This window comes from Anomaloglossus baeobatrachus, chromosome 1 (assembly GCF_048569485.1).
Source record: "Anomaloglossus baeobatrachus isolate aAnoBae1 chromosome 1, aAnoBae1.hap1, whole genome shotgun sequence".
Classification (NCBI taxonomy): domain Eukaryota; kingdom Metazoa; phylum Chordata; class Amphibia; order Anura; family Aromobatidae; genus Anomaloglossus; species Anomaloglossus baeobatrachus.
Window position 1 is genome coordinate 2,769,262 of NC_134353.1, and position 12,497 is coordinate 2,781,758.

The 12,497-nt window shown below is 51.8% G+C and overlaps 1 protein-coding gene across 2 annotated transcripts in view; it reads left to right on the forward strand.

Moving 5' to 3' along the window:
- The window catches only part of WDR54 (WD repeat domain 54), a 67,461-nt gene that overhangs the window by 13,841 nt on the left and 41,123 nt on the right, over positions 1-12,497 (forward strand). For both annotated transcript variants that reach the window (XM_075345505.1, XM_075345496.1), the window contains exons 3-8: positions 88-150; positions 242-308; positions 465-521; positions 829-956; positions 4,287-4,387; positions 4,454-4,616. In XM_075345505.1, coding sequence (XP_075201620.1) covers positions 88-150; positions 242-308; positions 465-521; positions 829-956; positions 4,287-4,387; positions 4,454-4,616 — 579 coding nt within the window. The remainder of the gene's footprint in view (positions 1-87; positions 151-241; positions 309-464; positions 522-828; positions 957-4,286; positions 4,388-4,453; positions 4,617-12,497) is intronic.

The window sequence follows — 12,497 nt, forward strand, 5'->3', positions numbered from 1 at the left end:
CTGCCCTCATCACCCAGGTCAGTGCCCGCCCCCGCTGAGCCTCCACACTGCTCTACTGCCTCTCATTTTGTTCTCTGGTATTTCCAGGCCTCCTGGTGTGTTCTGCCATCCCGGGTTCTGCTGGTTCTGACCTCTCAGAAAGGGATTCAGGTGGGTTCTGGTGTCGCACATTGCTCAGCGCTGCGGCTGGGTTTCCCTTTATTGGATTTACTAACCTCTTATTTTTGTGCCTTTCTGATAGATGTATGAGTCTGACGGCTCCATCATGGTGTACTGGCACGCCCTGGATGCCCTGGAGACGCCACAGGGTGAGTGTCTGAGTGAGAGCGCCTGGCTATCCTTACATGTACAATGTGGGTGGAGGGGCAGTACCGGGCTATCCTTACATGTATGATGTGGGGGCGGGGGCCAGGCAATCCTCACATGTATGCTGTGGTGTAATTCTCAGTTTCCTCCATGCACAGCTCAGGCCGTGTTTGCTCGTGGCATCGCCCCGGCTGGAGGACGGTACATCTGTGTAGGTGAGATACCCGGGATATGTGGGGGGTACATGTGTCAGTGACACCAGACATCCTGACACCTCCACACCATAGTGATGGGCGGCTCCAATAATGCGTGTTACCAGCCGGGCCCCGGATGGCGGGCAGTGATGGGGGACCTGCAGTACGGTCACCGGTGCTCCCGCTGTGCGGTGCTGAGACTGCAGCTCAGGCACAGTCACCTCTGTGGAGCTGTGGGATGGATACCCTGAGACTTCTCAGTGAGGCCGGGTATGAGGGAGTCACTACAGAGAGGTCGTCCTCACCCTGGCTCCTCCACTCTCTGCAGGGACGTCCTCCGGTCTTGTCCTGGTGTTTGACATCCCCACCAAAGGCACCAACATCACACTGGCCGAAGTCCTAGCCGAGCACCGGGACGCCATCACCGACATCGCCTGCGAGACGTGTGAGGGCAAGGTGAGATGGTAACACCCGGTGTCCCGCATTGACCACCGAGACCCCCTCCAGTACTGACCACCCAAACCTCCGACTACCGAAACCCCCTCCAGTACTGACCACCCAAACCTCCGACTACCGAAACCCCCTCCAGTACTGACCACCCAAATCTCCGACTACCGAAACCCCCTCCAGTACTGACCACCCAAACCTCCAACCACTGAGACCCCCTCCAGTACTGACCACCCAAACCTCCGACTACCGAAACCCCCTCCCGTACTGACTACCGAAACCCCTTATCCTCCCCTATACACTGTATCCTCCTGTCCCTCCTGTATACCGGATCCTCCCCTATACACCGTATCCTCCTGTCCCCCTCCTGTATACTGGATCCTCCCCTATACACTGTATCCTCCTGTCCCCCTCCTGTATACCAGATCCTCCCCTATACACCGTATCCTCCTGTCCCTCCTGTATACCGGATCCTCCCCTATACACCGTATCCTCCTGTCCCTCCTGTATACCGGATCCTCCCCTATACACCGTATCCTCCTGTCCCTCCTGTATACCGGATCCTCCCCTATACACCGTATCCTCCTGTCCCCCTCCTGTATACCGGATCCTCCCCTATACACTGTATCCTCCTGTCCCTCCTGTATACCGGATCCTCCCCTATACACCGTATCCTCCTGTCCCCCTCCTATATACCGGATCCTCCCCTATACACTGTATCCTCCTGTCCCTCCTGTATACCGGATCCTCCCCTATACACCGTATCCTCCTGTCCCCCTCCTGTATACTGGATCCTCCCCTATACACTGTATCCTCCTGTCCCCCTCCTGTATACCAGATCCTCCCCTACACACCGTATCCTCCTGTCCCTCCTGTATACTGGATCCTCCCCTATACACCGTATCCTCCTGTCCCTCCTGTATACCGGATCCTCCCCTATACACTGTATCCTCCTGTCCCTCCTGTATACCGGATCCTCCCCTATACACTGTATCCTCCTGTCCCTCCTGTATACCGGATTCTCCCCTGTACACCGTATCCTCCTGTCCCCCTCCTGTATACCGGATCTTCCCCTATACACTGTATCCTCCTGTCCCCCTCCTGTATACCAGATCCTCCCCTATACACTGTATCCTCCTGTCCCTCCTGTATACCGGATCCTCCCCTATACACCGTATCCTCCTGTCCCTCCTGTATACCGGATCCTCCCCTATACACTGTATCCTCCTGTCCCCCTGTATACCGGATCCTCCCCTATACACCGTATCCTCCTGTCCCCCTGTATACCGGATCCTCCCCTATACACCGTATCCTCCTGTCACCCTGTATACCGGATCCTCCCCTATACACTGTATCCTCCTGTCTCTCCTGTATACCGGATCCTCCCCTATACACCGTATCCTCCTGTCCCTCCTGTATACCGGATCCTCCTCTATACACCGTATCCTCCTGTCCCCCTCCTGTATACCGGATCCTCCCCTATACACTATCCTCCTGTCCCCCTCCTGTATACCGGATCCTCCCCTATACACCGTATCCTCCTGTCCCTCCTGTATACCGGATCCTCCCCTATACACCGTATCCTCCTGTCCCTCCTGTATTCCAGATCCTCCCCTGTACACTGTATCCTCCTGTCCCTCCTGTATACCGGATCCTCCCCTATACACCGTATCCTCCTGTCCCTCCTGTATACCAGATCCTCCCCTATACACTGTATCCTCCTGTCCCTCCTGTATACCGGATCCTCCCCTATACACCGTATCCTCCTGTCCCTCCTTATACTGGATCCTCCCCTATACACCGTATCCTCCTGTCCCTCCTTTATACTGGATCCTCCCCTATACACTGTATCCTCATGTCCGTCCTGTATACCGGATCCTCCCCTATACACCGTATCTTCCTCTCCCTCCTGTATACCGGATCCTCCCCTATACACTGTATCCTCCTGTCCCCCCTGTATACCGGATCCTCCCCTATACACCGTATCCTCCTGTCCCTCCTGTATACCGGATCCTCCCCTATACACTGTATCCTCCTGTCCCCCCTGTATACCGGATCCTCCCATATACATTGTATACTCCTGCCCCCCCCTATACACCGGATCCTCCCCTATACACCGTATCTTCCTATCCCTCCTGTATACCGGATCCTCCCCTATACACTGTATACTCCTGCCCCCCCTATACACCGGATCCTCCCCTATACACCGTATCTTGCTATCCCTCCTGTATACCGGATCCTCTCCTATACACCGTATCTTCCTGTCCCCTCCCCCTCCTGTATATCGGATCCTCCCCTACACACCGTATCTTCCTATCCCTCCTGTATACCGGATCCTCCCCTATACACCGTATCTTCCTATCCCTCCTGTATACCGGATCCTCCCCTACACACTGTATCTTCCTATCCCTCCTGTATACCGGATCCTCCCCTATACACCGTATCCTCCTGTCCCCTCCCCCTCCTGTATACCGGATCCTCCCCTATATACCGGATCCTCCCCTACACACCGTATCTTCCTATCCCTCCTGTATACTGGATCCTCCCCTATACACCGTATCTTCCTGTCCCCCTCCTGTATACCGGATCCTCCCCTATATACTGGATCCTCCCCTATACACTGTATCCTCCTGTCCCCCTGTATACCGGATCCTCCCCTACACACTGTATCTTCCTATCCCTCCTGTATACCGGATCCTCCCCTATACAGCGTATCCTCCTGTCCCCTCCCCTTCCTGTATACCGGATCCTCCCCTATACACCGTATCCTCCTGTCCCCTCCCCTTCCTGTATACCGGATCCTCCCCTATACACCGTATCCTCCTGTCCCTCCTGTATACTGGATCCTCCCCTATACACCGTATCCTCCTGTCCCTCCTGTATACCGGATCCTCCCCTATACACCGTATCCTCCTGTCCCTCCTGTATACCGGATCCTCCCCTATACACCGTATCCTCCTGTCCCTCCTGTATACCGGATCCTCCCCTATACACTGTATCCTCCTGTCCCCCTGTATACCGGATCCTCCCCTATACACTGTATCCTCCTGTCCCTCCTGTATACCGGATCCTCCCCTATACACCGTATCCTCCTGTCCCCCTGTATACCAGATCCTCCCCTATACACCGTATCCTCCTGTCCCTCCTGTATACCGGATCCTCCCCTATACACCGTATCTTCCTGTCCCCCTCCTGTATACCGGATCCTCCCCTATACACCGTATCCTCCTGTCCCCTCCCCCTCCTGTATACCGGATCCTCCCCTATACACTGTATCATCCTGTCCCCCTGTATACCGGATCCTCCCATACACACTGTATCTTCCTGTATACTCGGCAGGACCGGGATGTGGACCTTGTGACGGCGGATGATTCGGGGGTCCTGTGTGTCTGGAAGTCGGGGGATGATTTCCGGTTGGTGATGAAGATCTCGGCGTACGGGTGAGTGGATGTGAGTGTTTCGGGTGAATGTGGTGCCGGTGCTGACCCGTCCTCTGCCTCCTCCAGGGTCACCTGCTCCTCGGTGAAGTTATGGGACGGAGTGATCGCAGCGGCTTACGGCACCGGGCAGATCCGGCTGTATGACGCCAGCACTGGAGCCATCAGTGCGGAGCTGGACTCTCATGCCAGATGGATCTACACCCTGGACATCGCCCCCGAGACTGGACGGGTGAGGCCAAATCAGCCCATGTGATATAGTGTGCAGTAATAATATACAGTGTATCCACCCATATCCTGTATACCCCGCACCTATATACAGTGTATCCACCCATATCCTGTATACCCCGCACCTATATACAGTGTATCCACCCATATCCTGTATACACCGCCCCTATATACAGTGTGTCCACCCATATCCTGTATACCCCGCACCTATATACAGTGTATCCACCCATATCCTGTATACCCCGCACCTATATACAGTGTATCCACCCATATCCTGTATACCCCGCACCTATATACAGTGTATCCACCCATATCCTGTATACCCCACACCTATATACAGTGTGTCCACCCATATCCTGTATACCCCGCACCTATATACAGTGTATCCACCCATATCCTGTATACCCCGCACATATATACAGTGTGTCCACCCATATCCTGTATACCCCGCACCTATATAGTGTGTCCACCCATATCCTGTATACACCGCACCTATATACAGTGTATCCAGCCATATCCTGTATACACCGCACCTATATACAGTGTGTCCACCCATATCCTGTATACACCACACCTATATACAGTGTGTCCACCCATATCCTGTATACACCGCACCTATATACAGTGTGTCCACCCATATCCTGTATACACCGCACCTATATACAGTGCGTCCACCCATATCCTGTATACACCGCACCTATATACAGTGCGTCCACCCATATCCTGTATACCCCGCACCTATATACAGTGTGTCCACCCATATCCTGTATACACCGCCCCTATATACAGTGTGTCCACCCATAGACTGTATACACCACACCTATATACAGTGCGTCCACCCATATCCTGTATACACCGCACCTATATACAGTGTGTCCACCCATATCCTGTATACACCGCACCTATATACAGTGTGTCCACCCATATCCTGTATACCCCGCACCTGTATACAGCGTGTCCACCCATATCCTGTATACACCGCACCTATATACAGTGTGTCCACCCATATCCTGTATACACCGCACCTATATACAGTGTGTCCACCCGTATCCTGTATACCCCGCACCTATATACAGTATGTCCCCCCGTATCCTGTATACCCCGCACCTATATACAGTGTGTCCACCCATATCCTGTATACACCGCACCTATATACAGTGTGTCCACCCATATCCTGTATACACCGCACCTATATACAGTGTGTCCCCCATATCCTGTATACACCGCACCTATATACAGTGTGTCCACCCATATCCTGTATACACCGCACCTATATACAGTGTGTCCACCCATATCCTGTATACACCGCACCTATATACAGTGTGTCCACTCATATCCTGTATACACCGCACCTCTATACAGTGTGTCCACCCATATTCTGTATACACCGCACCTATATACAGTGTGTCCACCCATATCCTGTATACACCGCACCTATATACAGTGTGTCCACCCATATCCTGTATACACCGCACCTATATACAGTGTGTCCACCCATATCCTGTATACACAACACCTCTATACAGTGTGTCCACCCATATCCTGTATACACCGCACCTATATACAGTGTGTCCAGCTATATCCTGTATACACCGCACCTATATACAGTGTGTCCACCCATATCCTGTATACACAACACCTCTATACAGTGTGTCCACCCATATCCTGTATACACCGCACCTATATACAGTGCGTCCACCCATATCCTGTATACACCGCACCTATATACAGTGTGTCAACCCGTATCCTGTACACACCGCACCTATATACAGCGTGTCCACCCATATCCTGTACACACCGCACCTATATACAGCGTGTCCACCCATATCCTGTATACACCGCACCTATATACAGTGTGTCCACCCATATCCTGTATATACCGCACCTATATACAGTGTGTCCACCCATATCCTGTATACACAGCACCTATATACAGTGTGTCCACCCATATCCTGTATACCCCGCACCTATATACAGTGTGTCCCCCCATATCCTGTATACCCCGCACCTATATACAGTGTGTCCACCCATATCCTGTATACACCGCACCTATATACAGTGTGTCCACCCATATCCTGTATACACCGCACCTATATACAGTGTATCCACCCATATCCTGTATACCCCGCACCTATATACAGTGTGTCCACCCATATCCTGTATACACCGCACCTATATACAGTGCGTCCACCCATATCCTGTATACACCGCACCTATATACAGTGCGTCCACCCATATCCTGTATACACCGCACCTATATACAGTGTGTCCACCCATATCCTGTATACACCGCACCTATATACAGTGTGTCCACCCATATCCTGTATACACCGCACCTATATACAGTGTGTCCACCCATATCCTGTATACACCGCACCTATATACAGTGTGTCCACCCATATCCTGTATACACCGCACCTATATACAGTGTGTCCCCCATATCCTGTATACACCGCACCTATATACAGTGTGTCCACCCATATCCTGTATACACCGCACCTATATACAGTGTGTCCACCCATATCCTGTATACACCGCACCTATATACAGTGTGTCCACCCATATCCTGTATACCCCGCACCTGTATACAGCGTGTCCACCCATATCCTGTATACACCGCACCTATATACAGTGTGTCCACCCATATCCTGTATACACTGCACCTATATACAGTGTGTCCACCCATATCCTGTATACACCGCACCTATATACAGTGTGTCCACCCATATCCTGTATACACCGCACCTATATACAGTGTATCCACCCATATCCTGTATACCCCGCACCTATATACAGTGTGTCCACCCATATCCTGTATACACCGCACCTATATACAGTGTGTCCACCCATATCCTGTATACACCGCACCTATATACAGCGTGTCCACCCATATCCTGTATACACCGCACCTATATACAGCGTGTCCACCCATATCCTGTATACACCGCACCTCTATACAGTGTGCCCACCCATATCCTGTATACACCGCACCTATATACAGCGTGTCCACCCATATCCTGTATACACCGCACCTATATACAGCGTGTCCACCCATATCCTGTATACACCGCACCTATATACAGCGTGTCCACCCATATCCTGTATACACCGCACCTATATACAGCGTGTCCACCCATATCCTGTATACACCGCACCTATATACAGCGTGTCCACCCATCTCCTGTATACACCGCACCTATATACAGTGTGCCCACCCATATCCTGTATACACCGCACCTATATACAGCGTGTCCACCCATATCCTGTATACACCGCACCTCTATACAGCGTGTCCACCCATATCCTGTATACACCGCACCTCTATACAGTGTGTCCACCCATATCCTGTATACACCGCACCTATATACAGCGTGTCCAGCCATATCCTGTATACACCGCACCTATATACAGCGTGTCCACCCATATCCTGTATACACCGCACCTCTATACAGTGTGTCCACCCATATCCTGTATACACCGCACCTATATACAGCGTGTCCAGCCATATCCTGTCCACCGCCAGTAACTTGAGAACGGCGGCAGCTATAGGCATAGAAGTGGTGTCTAGGTATAGTAAAGTAGCCATGTGCTACACAATGAAACCACCTATAGCGCCACCTGGTGGAAAACAGCGGAGTTAGCATTTTTATCTCAAAAGCGGAACGAGATAGAGAAAAAAAGTGAATTACAAAGTTTTGGGCGTCATCAATTCAATACGAATCGACACCTTATATACAGAAATGCTGTGATTAGGACGTGTAAAGCTCACAAGACTGCGGACGAGAAGCCACACCTCATGGAGGCCTCCTACAAGTCACTGGGTATGGAGGCTGTGTGGCCTCCGCTCACCTGACCTCACCCCATTGGACTTCTTTCTGTGAGGTCACATCAAACAGCAGCGACTCCTCCCCCAACATTGCAGGACCTACCACCGCGTATCACAGATGTGCAGACGTGTCACCTACCATATTGCACAGCGTGCAGCAAGATACAGTATCCTGTGCAGAGGCCAGATGTGCATTGCAGCCAGATACAGTATGCTGTGCAGAGGCCAGATGTGCATTGCAGCCAGATACAGTATGCTGTGCAGAGGCCAGATGTGCATTGCAGCCAGATACAGTATGCTGTGCAGAGCCCAGATGTGCATTGCAGCCAGATACAGTATGCTGTGCAGAGGCCAGATGTGCATTGCAGCCAGATACAGTATGCTGTGCAGAGCCCAGATGTGCATTGCAGCCAGATACAGTATGCTGTGCAGAGGCCAGATGTGCATTGCAGCAAGATACAGTATGCTGTGCAGAGCCCAGATGTGCATTGCAGCCAGATACAGTATGCTGTGCAGAGCCCAGATGTGCATTGCAGCCAGATACAGTATGCTGTGCAGAGGCCAGATGTGCATTGCAGCCAGATACAGTATGCTGTGCAGAGCCCAGATGTGCATTGCAGCCAGATACAGTATGCTGTGCAGAGGCCAGATGTGCATTGCAGCCAGATACAGTATGCTGTGCAGAGGCCAGATGTGCATTGCAGCAAGATACAGTATGCTGTGCAGAGGCCAGATGTGCATTGCAGCCAGATACAGTATGCTGTGCAGAGCCCAGATGTGCATTGCAGCCAGATACAGTATGCTGTGCAGAGGCCAGATGTGCATTGCAGCCAGATACAGTATGCTGTGCAGAGCCCAGATGTGCATTGCAGCCAGATACAGTATGCTGTGCAGAGGCCAGATGTGCATTGCAGCAAGATACAGTATGCTGTGCAGAGCCCAGATGTGCATTGCAGCCAGATACAGTATGCTGTGCAGAGCCCAGATGTGCATTGCAGCCAGATACAGTATGCTGTGCAGAGGCCAGATGTGCATTGCAGCCAGATACAGTATGCTGTGCAGAGCCCAGATGTGCATTGCAGCCAGATACAGTATGCTGTGCAGAGGCCAGATGTGCATTGCAGCCAGATACAGTATGCTGTGCAGAGGCCAGATGTGCATTGCAGCAAGATACAGTATGCTGTGCAGAGGCCAGATGTGCATTGCAGCCAGATACAGTATGCTGTGCAGAGCCCAGATGTGCATTGCAGCCAGATACAGTATGCTGTGCAGAGGCCAGATGTGCATTGCAGCAGGATACAGTATGCTGTGCAGAGTCCAGATGTGCATTGCAGCAAGATACAGTATGCTGTGCAGAGGCCAGATGTGCATTGCAGCAAGATACAGTATGCTGTGCAGAGTCCAGATGTGCATTGCAGCAAGATACAGTATGCTGTGCAGAGGCCAGATGTGCATTGCAGCAAGATACAGTATGCTGTGCAGAGCCCAGATGTGCATTGCAGCCAGATACAGTATGCTGTGCAGAGTCCAGATGTGCATTGCAGCCAGATACAGTATGCTGTGCAGAGGCCAGATGTGCATTGCAGCCAGATACAGTATGCTGTGCAGAGCCCAGATGTGCATTGCAGCCAGATGCAGTATACTGTGCAGAGGCCAGATGTGCATTGCAGCAAGATACAGTATGCTGTGCAGAGGCCAGATGTGCATTGCAGCCAGATACAGTATGCTGTGCAGAGGCCAGATGTGCATTGCAGCCAGATACAGTATGCTGTGCAGAGTGCAGATGTGCATTGCAGCCAGATACAGTATGCTGTGCAGAGGCCAGATGTGCATGGCAGCCAGATACAGTATGCTGTGCAGAGTCCAGATGTGCATTGCAGCCAGATACAGTATGCTGTGCAGAGCCCAGATGTGCATTGCAGCCAGATGCAGTATACTGTGCAGAGGCCAGATGTGCATTGCAGCAAGATACAGTATGCTGTGCAGAGCCCAGATGTGCATTGCAGCCAGATACAGTATGCTGTGCAGAGTCCAGATGTGCATTGCAGCCAGATACAGTATGCTGTGCAGAGGCCAGATGTGCATTGCAGCCAGATGCAGTATGCTGTGCAGAGCCCAGATGTGCATTGCAGCCAGATACAGTATGCTGTGCAGGGGCCAGATGTGCATTGCAGCCAGATACAGTATGCTGCGCAGAGGCCAGATGTGCATTGCAGCAGATACAGTATGCTGCGCAGGGGCCAGATGTGCATTGCAGCCAGATACAGTATGCTGTGCAGAGGCCAGATGTGCATTGCAGCCAGATACAGTATGCTGTGCAGAGCCCAGATGTGCATTGCAGCCAGATACAGTATGCTGTGCAGAGGCCAGATGTGCATTGCAGCAAGACACAGTATGCTGTGCAGAGGCCAGATGTGCATTGCAGCCAGATACAGTATGCTGTGCAGAGTCCAGATGTGCATTGCAGCCAGATACAGTATGCTGTGCAGAGTCCAGATGTGCATTGCAGCCAGATACAGTATGCTGTGCAGAGTGCAGATGTGCATTGCAGCAAGATACAGTATGCTGTGCAGAGGCCAGATGTGCATTACAGCCAGATACAGTATGCTGTGCAGAGGCCAGATGTGCATTGCAGCCAGATACAGTATGCTGTGCAGAGCCCAGATGTGCATTGCAGCCAGATACAGTATACTGTGCAGAGGCCAGATGTGCATTGCAGCCAGATACAGTATGCTGTGCAGAGGCCAGATGTGCATTGCAGCCAGATACAGTATGCTGTGCAGAGGCCAGATGTGCATTGCAGCCAGATACAGTATGCTGTGCAGAGGCCAGATGTGCATTGCAGCCAGATGCAGTATACTGTGCAGAGGCCAGATGTGCATTGCAGCAGATACAGTATGCTGTGCAGAGTCCAGATGTGCATTGCAGCAAGATACAGTATGCTGTGCAGAGGCCAGATGTGCATTGCAGCAAGATACAGTATGCTGTGCAGAGGCCAGATGTGCATTGCAGCCAGATACAGTATGCTGTGCAGAGGCCAGATGTGTATTGCAGCAAGATACAGTATGCTGTGCAGAGGCCAGATGTGCATTGCAGCAAGATACAGTATGCTGTGCAGAGTCCAGATGTGCATTGCAGCCAGATACAGTATGCTGTGCAGAGGCCAGATGTGCATTGCAGCCAGATACAGTATGCTGTGCAGAGGCCAGATGTGCATTGCAGCCAGATACAGTATGCTGTGCAGAGGCCAGATGTGCATTGCAGCCAGATACAGTATGCTGTGCAGAGTGCAGATGTGCATTGCAGCCAGATACAGTATGCTGTGCAGAGGCCAGATGTGCATTGCAGCCAGATACAGTATGCTGTGCAGAGTCCAGATGTGCATTGCAGCCAGATACAGTATGCTGTGCAGAGCCCAGATGTGCATTGCAGCCAGATGCAGTATACTGTGCAGAGGCCAGATGTGCATTGCAGCAAGATACAGTATGCTGTGCAGAGGCCAGATGTGCATTGCAGCAAGATACAGTATGCTGTGCAGAGGCCAGATGTGCATTGCAGCAAGATACAGTATGCTGTGCAGAGCCCAGATGTGCATTGCAGCCAGATACAGTATGCTGTGCAGAGTCCAGATGTGCATTGCAGCCAGATACAGTATGCTGTGCAGAGTCCAGATGTGCATTGCAGCAAGATACAGTATGCTGTGCAGAGGCCAGATGTGCATTGCAGCCAGATGCAGTATGCTGTGCAGAGGCCAGATGTGCATTGCAGCAAGATACAGTATGCTGTGCAGAGGCCAGATGTGCATTGCAGCAAGATACAGTATGCTGCGCAGGGGCCAGATGTGCATTGCAGCCAGATACAGTATGCTGTGCAGGGGCCAGATGTGCATTGCAGCCAGATACAGTATGCTGTGCAGAGCCCAGATGTGCATTGCAGCCAGATACAGTATGCTGTGCAGAGGCCAGATGTGCATTGCAGCAAGACACAGTATGCTGTGCAGAGGCCAGATGTGCATTGCAGCCAGATACAGTATGCTGTGCAGAGTCCAGATGTGCATTG